At 38.7% G+C, this 14,888-nt stretch overlaps 1 protein-coding gene across 1 annotated transcript; it reads right to left on the bottom strand.

The window, feature by feature from the left end:
* Positions 1–3,097: 3,097 nt before the first annotated feature.
* MS4A3 (membrane spanning 4-domains A3) lies at positions 3,098–14,231 on the bottom strand. The gene is made up of 7 exons (XM_004770427.3): positions 14,019–14,231; positions 11,200–11,371; positions 10,419–10,553; positions 7,012–7,068; positions 5,536–5,694; positions 4,241–4,342; positions 3,098–3,631 (listed from the first exon to the last, which is right to left on the bottom strand). Exons 2-7 carry the CDS (start codon positions 11,353–11,355, stop codon positions 3,602–3,604), a joined length of 639 nt encoding a protein of 212 aa, XP_004770484.1. The 5' UTR covers positions 11,356–11,371; positions 14,019–14,231; the 3' UTR covers positions 3,098–3,601.
* Between the last annotated feature and the right edge of the window lie 657 nt (positions 14,232–14,888).

The following is a 14,888-nucleotide window of genomic DNA, read 5'->3' as shown; positions in this document are numbered from 1 at the left end:
ATGTGTATATATGTGTATTATATATATGTATATATACATATATACATATATGTATATATGTGTGTATATATGTATATATGTGTGTACACATATATGTGTATATATGTATTATATATATGTATATATACATATATGTATATACGTATATATGTGTATTCTAATATATATATATTATATATAATGAGTGTGTATGTGTGTGCATGCTCTGGAGAGGCAACAATAAGTTGAGAAGAGTGTGGAAGAATCTTTGCATACATGGTAAACAAGGAGCTAAGAGTAGCTATGGGTATGAACTTACGGACACTCTGAATGACACAGTTTAGTATCAAGAGAAGGGAATTCATTTATAAATGTGAAACATAAGCACTTCATCAGTAGATAAATCAGGAATCACATATATCAGAAGGAGGTTTAACATCAAAATGCCACCATGAAAAGATAACCATTAATATCCCTAGGGGATAGGAGGAGCCACACAGAAGTGAGGGTTTCTGCTATCTTCCCTGCACATCTGACCACCACCCCACCTCAGCCGTAGCAGCAGCAGCAGCACCATAACACCAGCATTATTTAGTACTTGTAGGTCTATTTTGCCTCATAACAACTGATAAGGTCATTGTTATTTTTTAAGATTTTATTTTATTTTATTTATGCACTTATTTAGAGAGAGAGCACAAGCAGAGGGACAAAGGGAAAGGGAGTGAGAGAACCTCAAGCAGACTCTGAGCTGAGCATGGAGCCCAGTGTGGGATTTGATCCCAGGACCCTGAGATCTTGACCTGGGCTGAAATCAAGAGTAGTTTTCTTAACCGAGTGAGCCACCCAGGTACCTGAAGGTCATTGATATTATCACACGTCTTTTATAGATGAGGAGAAACAGATCAAGGAGATTAAGTAACTTGCTCAAATTCACACAGGTAATAAGTGACAGTTATCAAAATTTAAAGCCAGATCTGTGAGATTCCAAAGGCTTATTTTTTACTCTGTTTTGCAGTTTCTCACCATCCTTTGAAGAACAAATGTTGATACTGCTCTCAAAGTCCCTGGTCTCTACCATCCTTTATGTATCAGGGCATATTGGAATCTCAGCAGCTGACTGAAACAAAATCTCTGAGGCTTGACCCTCCCCACCTCAAATGTAGTAAAAATGTATCTTGAAGATAATGATGGATTTTTTTTTAATTTTTTATTTTTTATAAACATATATTTTTATCCCCAGGGGTACAGGTCTGTGAATCACCAGGTTTACACACTTCACAGCACTCACCAAATCACATACCCTCCCCAATGTCCATAATCCCACCCCCTTCTCCCAAACCCCCTCCCCCCAGCAATCCTCAGTTTGTTTTGTGAGATTAAGATCACTTATGGTTTGTCTCCCTCCCAATCCCATCTTGTTTCATTGATTCTTCTTCTACCCACTTAAGCCCCCATGTTGCATCACCACTTCCTCATATCAGGGAGATCATATGATAGTTGTCTTTCTCTGCTTGACTTATTTCGCTAAGCATGATACGCTCTAGTTCCATCCATGTTGTTGCAAATGGCAAGATTTCATTTCTTTTGATGGCTGCATAGTATTCCATTGTGTATATATACCACATCTTCTTGATCCATTCATCTGTTGATGGACATCTAGGTTCTTTCCATAGTTTGGCTATTGTGGACATTGCTGCTATAAACATTCGGGTGCATGTGCCCCTTTGGATCACTACATTTGTATCTTTAGGGTAAATACCCAATAGTGCAATTGCTGGGTCATAGGGCAGTTCTATTTTCAACATTTTGAGGAACCTCCATGCTGTTTTCCAGAGTGGCTGCACCAGCTTGCATTCCCACCAACAGTGGAGGAGGGTTCCCCTTTCTCCGCATCCTCGCCAGCATCTGTCATTTCCTGACTTGTTGATTTTAGCCATTCTGACTGGTGTGAAGTGATATCTCATTGTGGTTTTGATTTGTATTTCCCTGATGCCGAGTGATATGGAGCACTTTTTCATGTGTCTGTTCGCCATCTGGATGTCTTCTTTGCAGAAATGTCTGTTCATGTCCTCTGCCCATTTCTTGATTGGATTATTTGTTCTTTGGGTGTTGAGTTTGCTAAGTTCTTTATAGATTCTGGACACTAGTCCTTTATCTGATATGTCGTTTGCAAATATCTTTCAGTAAAGGGTCAGGATATAAAATCAATGCACAGAAATCAGTTGCATTTCTCTACACCAACAGCAAGACAGAAGAAAGAGATATTAAGGAGTCAATCCCATTTACAATTGCATCCAAAACCATAAGATACCTAGGAATAAGCCTAACCAAAGAGACACAGAATCTATACTCAGAAAACTATAAAGTACTCATGAAAGAAATTGAGGAAGACACAAAGAAATGGAAAAATGTTCCATGCTCCTGGATTGGAAGAATAAATATTGTGAAAATGTCTATGCTACCTAAAGCAATCTACACATTTAATGCAATTCCTATCAAAGTACCATCCATCTTTTTCAAAGAAATGGAACAAATAATGCTAAAATTTATATGGAACCAGAAAAGGCCTCGAATAGCCAAAGGGATATTGAAAAAGAAAGCCAACGTTGGTGGCATCACAATTCCGGACTTCAAGCTCTATTACAAAGCTGTCATCATCAAGACAGCATGGTACTGGCACAAAAACAGACACATAGATCAATGGAACAGAATAGAGAGCCCAGAAATAGACCCTCAAATCTATGGTCAACTAATCTTCGACAAAGCAGGAAAGAATGTCCAATGGAAAAAAGACAGCCTCTTCAATAAGTGGTGCTGGGAAAATTGGACAGCCACATGCAGAAAAATGAAATTGGACCATTTCCTTACACCACACACAAAAATAGACTCAAAATGGATGAAGGACCTCTATGTACGAAAGGAATCCATCAAAATCCTTGAGGAGAACACGGGCAGCAACCTCTTCGACCTCTGCCGCAGCAACATCTTCCTAGGAACAACGCAAAAGGCAAGGGAAGCAAGGGAAAAACTGAACTATTGGGATTTCATCAAGATCAAAAGCTTTTGCACAGCAAAGGAAACAGTTAACAAAATCAAAAGACAACTGACAGAATGGGATAATGATGGATTTTTATTTGAGTTTTTACAATGCATATGTCAGCTAAAGTCAGGAAGTGTTTTTCTGCAATGAAAAAAAATATATATGACTCATTTTCTTTTTTAGTGGGTGGTTGGGAGTTGGGTTTAGAGAAAACACATAAAACAGGAATTTTTCTATTTGACTTCTTTAAAACTTATTAGGCAGTGGAATAGGTAGGTAAGAAGAAAGACACTGATTTTGCAAACAACTTTGGAGCGGTGATCACAGACATTACAAAACCAAGAATGTCTAAAGAAGTATATTTTTCCTTCCATACCCAAACATACTAATGGGGTTTATAATTGGAACAGAAGAAAATTGAGTCAAATATTCAAGTTTCTCATGATTGGTGCCCTAAGAGAACAGGATCGCGTTTTGCAGGCTCCCATCCTCCCGAGTTCTTGGATGAAGCTCTGACTCACTAGAGATTTAAGCTTGAATTTCCTTGCTCTCAGACTTATTTTCATCAGGAGGCATTCCTGCTTATACAGAATTGGAAGGAGTGGAAATCACCTGGAAAATAAAAATATCAATGTCCAAGAATAGGATCATCACCTCCCTCTCCTTCCAACCCTTCCTTAATCATCATGATCATCACCAATAACATGTGATTGCTGATCATTACTGTGCTGAAGGTTTTATGTACATGATCCTCACAACAAACATTAGAGGAGCATGAAAATGTTTTCATCTTATACTTGAGTTACTTAAAATCTGTAAAGAACTTATAATTTTTTCCTGGCTATACAACAAAAAACTGATAAGTTACGAGTAAATAATTGAACTTAATTATATCTGAATAAAAATGTACTAAATGTTATTATAATATTTATTATCTTGTACTAATTGTATTATTATTGATATTTTAATTTATTGATTATTATACTAATTATATGACTATAACATGATACTATGATTTTATACATGTATTGAATATTATATGAAATACACTGTTTCCTCATTTTTCCAGCCTTGATTCCATCCCACATATTCACACCATCTCTAACTCCAGGAACCCCACAAGTCATTACTGCATAATTGTGTCTTTCCAATTTGGGGACTCAGTGAGAACCTCAAACCCTAGCAGTCCATGTGAATTATTAGTTATGGAAACAAACCCACCTCAGTCGAATTACGGGAGCTTTCTACGCACCACATGGCTGAGACAGAGATGCTTATGCACAATTCCAGCAAAGTAAGAATCAGCATTACGGACATCAGGCCCTAGGGGATACGATGTCTCATATCAAACCCAGCACAAACATTCAGAGGGAAAAAAGTGTCATCAGGAAACCAAATATAACGTCTCCTGCCCTTAGAACAAAGTGAACCACAGATTAGGTTTAAGACACAGACATACACAAACACTCTACAAGAGACAATTTACCAACCTAAAAACATGGGAATACTTTCCCTAGAGAGAGATACATTGCATTTATCAACGCACGTGAGGTAGTCACGGGTAAAGAAACTGTGGAGGCGAAATGCTGATACTCTCATTAACATCTACTAATTTGAATCATAGCAAACTAGGCAGACAAGTAAATAGACAAAAATGACCCCTCCATCATTTCATTAATGGAATTTCATTAGCGGTTTTATGCATTTACACCATCGCTAGCACCCAAACACTAAAATCACTAGACTAGCAATTCCTCTGTTATCACCGAGGCACCTTGAAGACACAAATATAAAATTGCTCCAGAAGGAAAATACTATGCAATCCACAGGAATAAAAAATCAGACCAATATAAATATAAACTTATATAATTAAAAATACAACTTAGGAAAATTGATGCACAAACTTCTATGCCAGCACACAGGAGTTAGTCAGTAAAAATAGATCATAAAATAGGTCATCATGGAGAAAATAGGTAAATTTGAAGGAAAATCTTAATTTTAATTGGACCTCAAAAGGAGAATTTCTAACACAAACAATGAAGTCATTTGAAAAGGTTTTTAAGGAACTTCCCTCTAAAAGGAAGACAACTGCCAAAATTCAGAAGTCAGTCTTGATTTGAAAATCCCAAACTACAGAGAACACTGCAAAACTCCCAAGTCAGTTTTATTAAGATGTGAAATAAATTTTTTTTTCAATTTAACTCCTCTGGAGAGTGTAATAGTAGTAGTAATCAATATTAATAGTATAACAAAATGTGCGTCTCAACAGTTCATCAAATATTAACTTGTTTAATTCTTACACCAACTCTGCAAGAATGATACTATTATCATCCTCTTTTGAAAGATGAGCAAATTGGAGCACAGAAAGATTGTCTAATTTGACCTTCATTACAGAGCTAATACATGGCCAAGCCCAGATTCAAATCAAGGTTCCATGATATCTGATACATTATTCTTCTGTACATTTTGGGTTGTTTGAAATATTTTATAATTAAACATAATTTTGGAAAACATACGTTTGAAAAGATGCCCACGTAAATGCATAAGTCCTGTGACTGTGAAGCCTCACAGTTCTTGAAAGACTGCTTATTAACTGCTAAATTTATTGAGAGAAAAACAAACCCAACTAGAGCCACAGTAGCGCTGGCAATATTCATTCCAAAAGTGTTTTGCACCTAAAAAAAGAATAGGAATTTTCATTTAATATAGGAAGCACATCCTTCCTTCCTTTGGTGGTGGTTCATTTAAATAAATATCAATTTAAGGTTCTTTACACACCCAGAATCATCTTAGATGCTGGGCACACATCACAGAACAAAGATCCATACCCCCGTGGAGCTTACATTCTAGCAACAAAGACAAAGAAAACAATTAAGCATACAAATTGGTAAACTACGTAGTATTTTTGAAGGGGAATAAGTATTAGGGCTAATGGAGTGGAGAGAGGAGGACCTGGACATCCAGAGAGAAGCGGAAGTGGGGGTGTTAATAGGAATGCTGCCTAGGAAGATGCAGTGAGGAGCCCGATACAGGATTGGATCCTGGAACTCCAGGATCATGACCCAAGCCAAAGGCAGTTGCTTAACCAACGAAGCCACCCAGGTGCTTAGAAGTCTTCAGTAATCTTAAGGAGAATAGTTATGGAGATGGGGTAGAGAAGAAAATAAAGCCTTTTGGAATGAGTTTAACTGAAACTGTATATATTTTTTCTAATTAGAGCAGTTACTGGATGCTTATAGGCTGATTAAAAAGATCTAGCAGAAAGACATTTGGAGTGGTGCACTTGGATGGGGAAAAAAAAAAAAAGAACGGAATCTAGTATTCAAGGAGGGATACCGGCTTTAGAGAAAATAGTGGAGAGGTCACCTGCTATAAGAGGTTAGAATGAAAAGAGAAATGGTACAGATCTGGTCCACAAAGTGGATATTAGAGTGGGGGTCTGAACGTTCTCTCCAGTGGCTTGCATTTCTCAGAATAGGAAGCAAGGTCATCAACAGAGAATAAAGGTGAGAGAAATGGGATTAGGGTTCGAGGTGGCCATCCAGGGAGGGGCAGAGAATGAGCTAGAGAAGCTGTGTAGCTGGGCAGATGATTTAGAGAGAACACATAATAGGGGCATAGTAAGTGCTTCATGAATCACTGAAGGTATAGAACTTTTTGCTTTCTTTCGGTGGTGGAATCAGTGGTAGAAAGTGTATGCTCTAAGTAATTAGAATTCATCAAGTTTCACAACACACAAAAGTCAAGAAGCCTTTTTCTGAGCTTCAGATTCATCAACTATTAAAGAGAACCATCCCAATAATCACTCGAATCTCTATGACTTTCTGATAATTTACCATCTGGGTGCCTTAAGATAAGAGAATTAATTTTCTTGTGCATTACATGAGACTCAGTATCTCAGTTGGATTCACCAACCTCTACTCTCCTGCTATTAATAGATAATTTATTTCAAGTCCTATGATCATAGGAAGACAAGAAGAACTGCCACTTACCAGCGCTCTTGTGGGTTTTCTCCCAGTGACAACAGATAAGGATCCTGAAACAATGAACTGCTTGAACACAGGAAACAAAGCAGATTAGAGAATACTAAATCTCAACTATTTTTTCTTAGTACTCTTTGGATTAGTAGCTATTTAGCAATGGTTGTACAAAGATTCTTTTTTAAATTAACATTCTACCACATGAATTATACTTGATGTCGTTCATCATTTTATAGCAATGAAATTTTTTTTATTTTATTTATTTATTTGACAGATAGAGATCACAAGTAGGCTGAGAGGCAGGCAGAGAGAGAGAGAGAGGTGGAAGCAGGCTCCCTGCTGAGCAGAGAGCCCGATGTGGGGCTCGATCCCAGGACCCTGGGATCATGACCTGAGCCGAAGGCAGAGGCCTTAACCCACTGAGCCACCCCAGCGCCCCATATAGCAATGAAATTTTAAATTCATTAAAATTTTGAGCAAATATATATTATCATCATGTTATATGTCTGGCTTTTTATAGGTTACATGAGTGTGCATACTTTAAAAATATAATAAATACATATATTTAATGTAACATAATTTATATTTAATGTAGATAACATTTATTTATATGCACATTCATATATAACATTATTCTTGTGTTCTTAGCCAGGCTTCAGATAAGGGTTTGAGTCATTGGATTAGATGTTCTTTTTTTATTTTTTTAAAGATTTTATTTATTTATTTGACAGAGAAAGAGATCACAAGTAAGCAGAGAGGCAGGCAGAGAGAGAGAAGGAAGCAGGCTCCCCGCTGAGCAGAGAGCCCAGTGCAGGGCTCAATTCCCGACCCTGGGATCATGACCTGAGCCAAAGACAGAGGCCTTAAACCACTGAGCCACCCAGGTGCCCCTGGATTAGATTTTCTTAAAGAACTTCTGCAAATCTGTCTATATTGAAATGTCCACTAATTTTTTAAATGATTATTTTTGATAAGCTCTTGTTTTCATGACTCTAATTTGATAAATTGAATTCTCTACAAGTTCATGGTTTTCTTTTTTTTTTTTTCAAAGATTTTTAAATTTATTTTGACAGACAGAAATCACAGGGAGGCATAGAGGCAAAGAGAGAGGAAAGGAAGCAGGCTCCCTGCCGAGCAGAGAGCCCATGCAGGGCTCGATCCCTGGACCCCGGGATCATGACCTGAGCTGAAGGCAGAGGCCTTAACCCACTGAGCCACCCAGGTGCCCCAAGTTCATGGTTTTCTTAAAAGGTCATTCTGTTTTATGTCTCATATATCTTACAACCCTTTATCAAACCAATCCTAGGGTTTGAAGGCAAACATCAAAATCATGGAGAGCTAAAGCTCGCTACATAAATTCAATTCTTGAATTCTGACTGAACATGAAGGAACGGGTTTTGAATTCCACTTCAAATAACAAAGTGGTTGTCACAAGAAACTCCAGGCTCATTAGACCCTCATGGTCAAGAGCATATGCTCTGTGTCTTGATGCCATCTTAACTTTTCTCATTCCGTTTCCTGAGGCAAACTGTCACACCCCTCTTTGCATGCGTTTCTTTTTTTTTTTTTTTTTTAAAGATTTTATTTATTTATTTGACAGAGAGAGATCACAAGTAGGTAGAAAGGCAGGCAGAGAGAGAGAGGAGGAGGAAACAGGCTCCCTGCCGAGCAGAGAGCCCGATGTGGGACTCGATCCCAGGACCCTGAGATCATGACCTGAGCCGAAGGCAGCGGCTTAACCCACTGAGCCACCCAGGCGCCCACGTGCGTTTCTTTTTCTGTAAGATAGAGATGTTCATAGCTCCATGTCACTGATCTTATAGTTATATGGGGATAAAATGAAATAACACATGGTAAGATACTAGATATGGGCCCAGCAAACATGAAGCACCTATTAAAAACAGCTAAGGTTTTTATATATTTTTTCCACTTAATTTCCTAGTGACCCAGTGAGAAGGTCCTTATATTATTTCTACTATCCTAGGAAGCTGGAGGGCAAGAGCTAAAATATCTTTTCCAAAGGCAGATGGTTTAATAAGGATTAAGTAAGAGGAAGATGTGTAAACAGAAGGAATCACACATCAGTGTGTGTAGATAGCAGGGTCTGTATACAGAAGAAAGGGGAGGGAGACAAGGGTATAGAAAGGCCAGATAGGAAACGCTTTGTTCCAAGTCACAGATCTTAGACTTTTGCTCCCCTGGTGATACAGAGCCAGAGAAAAGTTTCTGGCAATGGGAATCCAACAATCAGATTTGAATCTTAGTCTTGAGGATGCCTTAAAAGAGTGAGTTCTAGTTCCCTGACCACTTTTTTTCAACAAACTGACCTCAGCTTTCTGAGAAAAGAATATTCATTTCCAGTTGAATAATTGAGACTCTCTATTATTCTCTTTTCTATAATATGGAAATTTCCCATTTAGATAGGATTTATGATGCAGAAAAAATGTGTACTCCTGATTTTCTGGAAAAAAAATCCAGATTCTAGCTAGGTCATCTAAATGATTATATTAACTACTTAAACATTTCAGAAATGTTAAATCCAAATTACATGTGTTAGACTATATCCAGAAACTGAATATACTCTTTTGTCAGAACATGAGATCTGATTTGGGTTAAGAAATTTTTGACCAGATGATGAGCAATTTTGTTTTACAGGACATCTGAAGGTCAATGATTTTGGGGGAGAAAAAAAAAAAAAAAAACAAGGTATGAATAAATCAGAGCTCAAAATTTGCTATACATTTTTTCTTCTTCATTTGCCAATTACACGTTCTATTTACCATTTTCAGCTAACCCTTCCCATCTTTGATATGCCATGGTAGCACCTTTGTTTGAGAACAAACACATATAAATTCTCGAAGTTCTAATACCAGAATCTACAAACAAAACAAACCCTACCTAATTAACAAATACTTCCTACTAATCACCTTTAAAAAAAAATAAACCATCAGGTAGGTGATGGTCAAATAACAAAGCTAAATAAATAAATTTTAAGAAGATCACTTAGGACCAAAGCCCATTTTATTGATTACATTTTTACCTAGATAGGGGAAATCAATCTTCTGATTTCAAGACTGTGATCAGCAGGCAAATCTCTTATGTCTCAAACCAGGACTCTCTTGGCTACACAAGACAATTCACCAATACTCAGTTTCCATTTGATTTTCTTAGTATCCATAATACCTGGGTTTAATACATGAATACATTAACTTCATGTTTGGGACTTAAGTTGTACTCAGAAAATATGATTTCTCTTGGTCAGAAAGGCACTTTGTTTTTAAAACATGTGTAAAGAATACAAATCAAACCCATAGCAAGCAATCTTCAAATCACCTAAGAACGACACTATAATAATCCAACACATTTCTAGCAGTGGTATCTATGTAGTGATCTGTGGTCAGGGGAATAGGAATACTCACAAATATAGGGCCCCACAGTGGATAAGCTGTGTAGAAGATAAAGAAAAACACACTGAAGAAATGGAATATGTTTCTTAAGGAACCTAGAAAAACACCTAGAACCAGAATAATTGCTCCACTCAGGATCTGGACGGCCTGTAAGAAGCAGGGGGGAAAAGGCATAATGGTCATATACTAATGTACATGGAGAAGAGACCATTTTAATATCCTTCAGAAAGCAGCTATCATTGCTTGAAATGATTATAAAGTCAACTAATTTAACTGGGCTAGGGCTTACGCTCGGAGGTTTTCATCCCATGCTATCGCCACCGATCCCAGGGGCAGCCCTTCATCTCCACCTCTCTCCCTGCTCCTGTTCATTCTCACAAACCCCTTCCCCAAAGTGGTAGAAGAGTACAGGCAACATGGCTGACCTCATAGATAAGGTCAGTCATCTTCCTAGCATACTTTAGGGCCATAATATGATGGGGAAGGCACCCAGACATTAAACAACGGTTCATTAAGCCTTCCTCAACACAATTTTTAAATTTAAGATGTGGAGTATGAGTTCATAAGAACTCAGCCTCCTGATGTGCTGCTCAGACTGGAGTCCATTCTCCAATGTTGATAGGATGTTTCCTACTCTCCAAGTCTAAAGTAGATCCTGGTATTTTCTTTAAAAAGTACATTATTGACTCAGTGTTGAATAACTTAGATTCCCCCTGATGGGAATAAACAAGATTTCCCATATGATAGGTATTTTCTTCCATCTTAAACCTTTTTTAAACTAAGGTTGACATACCCCAAAGGCTTGTAGTTTCTCCTTCAGATGATTTTGCAATTCACCAATGGGCTGGTAGACAGAGTTATTTATCACCTCTGGTTCCGCCTGGCTTGCTGGGAGACTACCTGTTGAGGCTATCCTAGGTTCTTCATTACCAACTTCTTGGGAGGCCATCTGGGGTTATTGATGGCTGTCACAAAAAAGAAGTCCAAAGGATTGACGTTTTCCCCTTTACTGTTAGCTAAAAATTTTTGAGCACAACAGATATGTTTGATTCAAAATGACTTCAAAATGGTGCAACAATTTCCATTGTTGAGTTTCATTTTGTCTTGGGGTAGTAATCATTAGACTATTCTAGTAAGTCTGGGTGTCTCATTTAACCTTGAAACAGTGAAGAGTCATTCCCTTCTCTTTTTTATATACAGGTATACATTATTACATAGGCCCCTCTCTCTGCAAATCTATCCTAGACAACTAGACAGATGGCTTCACTGAGCGGTGAACCCTTAGTAAGGAAGATGCCTTTGGTCATATTCCTATAATAACAATAGGTATAATTTATTGAGTACTTACTGCTACATGCCAAACGTGGTCTAGTTCCTGCGAATGTCTGAACATATTTAATGCTCCTGACAGTCTATGTTGGAATATTATTCCCACTTTAAGATGAGAAAAGGGAGGTATAGAGAGGTTAATTGCTTTCTGGGCAGCCATAGAGCTGTGGATAGTTTACTCACCATGGAAGAGCCAAGTCGAAGTCTGAATTTGGCCATTTACTAGTTGAGTGATCTAGGAATGGGAACTTCAGTGTTCACATATGTAAATGGAAATAATTTTAATTTCATATTAACTTTATAAGGGGCAACTTTGATAAGGTATGAAGTCCCTAACCTAACAAGCAGTTGCTAAATGTTGACTTTAACTTGCACTCTGCCTTGTGTCAAAAGGACTTAAAGTATCATATATAAAGATCACCAAACAACCACCACAATCATTGCAACTAAAAAATACATTATCACTAAAATATACACAGTATGTTCCATCTTGGACAGTATAATTTCATAGTATAAAAACTGATAGGGGCACCTGGATGGCTCAGTGGGTTAAAGCCTCTGCCTTCAGCTCAGGTCATGATCTCAGAGTCCTGGGATCAAACCCTGTATCGGGCTCTCTGCTCAGAGAGGAGTCTGTTTTTCCCTCTCCCCTCTGCCTGCTGCTCTCCCTGCTTGTGCTGTCTTTCTCTTTTTCAAAAAATAAATAAAATCTTTAAAAAATAATAAAATAAAATTTCTCCATTGGGAAAAGTGTGTGTGTGTGTGTGTGTGTGTGTGTACATATTTAAAGATTTTATTTTTTTAAGTGATCTCTACACCCAATGTAGGGCTCGAACTCACAACCCAAAGATCAAGAGTCAAATGCTCCACTGACTGAGCCAACCAGCCACCCTGGGAAATATGCATATATTTTAGATAAGACATCTACTGCTTTAGAATGTATGTAATGTGGGGAGCAGCGCTCCTTCATGATCAGAAGCTGCTTGCCTGTTATTCCAGCTTCATGCCTCCCCCTCCCTATCTCATAGCTCCATCCAGCCATGGTTTCTTTTAATTCCCCAAGCATCAGGCTCTCAAAAGTCTCAAACCCTCCTTCTCAGTATTATTCCTCCCGTCTTGAACACATTGTCCCTCAGGCTCCACCTAGATAATGTCTGGTCTTTTTCCAGACTGACCCCTTGCCCACATCCACAGTTTTCATGCAGGAAGCCTTTTTCAGTCCTGCCCAAGTCTGGAGGAAGTTCCCTGTTATTGAGAATGTCTTCTGCTTCCCTTTTTATACCACTTACCCTTCTAAGCCTCCAGTGACTGGAAGCTCAGCTTTATCTGCTGTCTTCCCAACATAAGAAGTCAGTGCCTAGGTCCTTGTCTGTTACACACTGGACACTCAGGGAATACATGCTTAACAAATAAATAAATTTTTGGTCCAGCTCAATGGAGCCATGCTGTACTGAAAATCTGTTTTCAAGGATTGGAGCCTCTCCTACGGAGAAACTCCCAGAGAACTTCTAGAGGGGAGAAATCAAGTCTAACCACATCATTTTTTTTTGAATAACTATAATTATCAGGGAGAATTTTCAGCCTTTAGGCAAAATAAATTATGTTCAATTATTTGCTCAATTTAGCTTTTTTTTTTTTTTTTTTTTTGTGAGAGAAGTGTAGATTTTCTGAGAACCCCAGTTAAGTTCACCCATCTGGCTTTTACTCTGTGTCAGGCATTGTTCTAAGTGTTTTACTTATTCAACCCATTTATCCCTCACACGTCCACATGAATAAGTACTACTCTTGTGATCCTTTCCATTTTACAGGCAGGAAAGTTATGTCACTTCCCAAAAAACACACAGCCAACAACTGAGGAGATAGGAATCAGAACCTGGTGACCCAGCTCTAGGATGTCATTATGATCCCTCCGAGCTTATGCAGAAACCCACTCACTAAATCCCAGGCTTCAAGTGTGTCCAGACCATCCCATTCCCAGAGCTGGCAGCCAAACTTGGAGGCAGCCCCTTGGATGGAATACATCTCAGGGGTGTGTGTGTGCATGCCTATGTTTGTGCATGCACATGGCTATGCATGTCCAGGCCCGTGTCTTCCCAAAGAAATAACTATATAATTATATCTAACATTTTGGCACCAGGGAAGCCATGCTCTTCGCTGAAATTCCAAATCTCTACAAAGCAACCATACAGAAAACTCTGCAGACATCCTTATCCCACTGGGGGGCACCCCGAGCAGATAATTAAAAAGGAGGCTTTCTCTGCAGAGGAAATCTATAGGGTTTACCTTGGAGGCTTCAGGCCTTGGAAGACGTCTTGCCTCTGAAGCCAAGTAGGAGACACTCGAAAATGATGGCTAGAGTGTCTTTTCTGGAAAACTGCAGCCTCTTCTGACTCCGACTTAACGTGCCTTTGCCTTGTGCAACAGTGTAGAGGAGTCAGTGAAAACGTGTTGGCTGGAGAGCGTGCTAAGACCACTCTGAGTTCACTGTGCTTCCTGAAGGCTTACCGTTGATTAGGAAACTGGCAGCAGGAGTAACTGTCTTCTGGCATTGAGACATTGCCTAATGCATTGTTGGAACAAGAAATACAAGCAGGACATACAGGGAGATGGCTGGGAAAGCACTGGGGCTGGGCACTGAAGAATTATGTCAAAGAACAAAGTCAGTAAGAGCAGTGTCTAGATGAGGGAGAGTGGTCCCATGCCTCACATTCAGGTCTTACAGGCTTCGAAAGGCTAGTTAAGTTGCCAACATTATAGGTACAAAAAGTATATAAACTGTAGTTTAAATACATTGAATGATTGCCATGGAGGGGTCATCACTCTACATGTTCTACATGCATTGACCCACCTCCTCCTACATGACATGTAGAACATGTAGAGTGGGTCAATGCTATCTCCAGACCAAGGAACAACTGTTAGGCCAATTTCATAGAAAAGAAGACTATCGCAGGGAAACGTTAACCAGCTTTCCTAACATCAGCCCATACCTGGCCAGGCTGTGTGCAAACTTCAGGCTCTAGGTACCGTGAGGTCAGAGCAGTGCCTGTTACCCCCAGTGCAATTTTAATAACACCTCTCTTCATTTTCAGAGGTGTCCCAGCTTAGAAGATGAATTATTGTGAAAATTAATAAAAAGAAACCTTGTTTAAAAGG

This window comes from Mustela putorius, unplaced genomic scaffold, assembly GCF_011764305.1.
Source record: "Mustela putorius furo isolate JIRA1106 unplaced genomic scaffold, ASM1176430v1.1 tig00000127_pilon_pilon_pilon, whole genome shotgun sequence".
Classification (NCBI taxonomy): Eukaryota; Metazoa; Chordata; class Mammalia; order Carnivora; family Mustelidae; genus Mustela; species Mustela putorius.
This window is presented reverse-complemented; position numbering and strand designations above follow the sequence as displayed.

Excerpts from the sequence above, each read along its gene's own strand:
- MS4A3 (XM_004770427.3), bottom strand. The coding sequence starts at position 11,355 with ATGGCCTCCCAAGAAGTTGGTAATGAAGAACCTAGGATAGCCTCAACA. Across the intron at positions 5,695-7,011 it reads GAAAACCCACAAGAGCGCTG|GTGCAAAACACTTTTGGAAT; the intron begins GTAAGTGGCAGT and ends TTCTTTTTTTAG. Across the intron at positions 3,632-4,240 it reads GCTCCCGTAATTCGACTGAG|GTGATTTCCACTCCTTCCAA; the intron begins GTGGGTTTGTTT and ends TTTATTTTCCAG.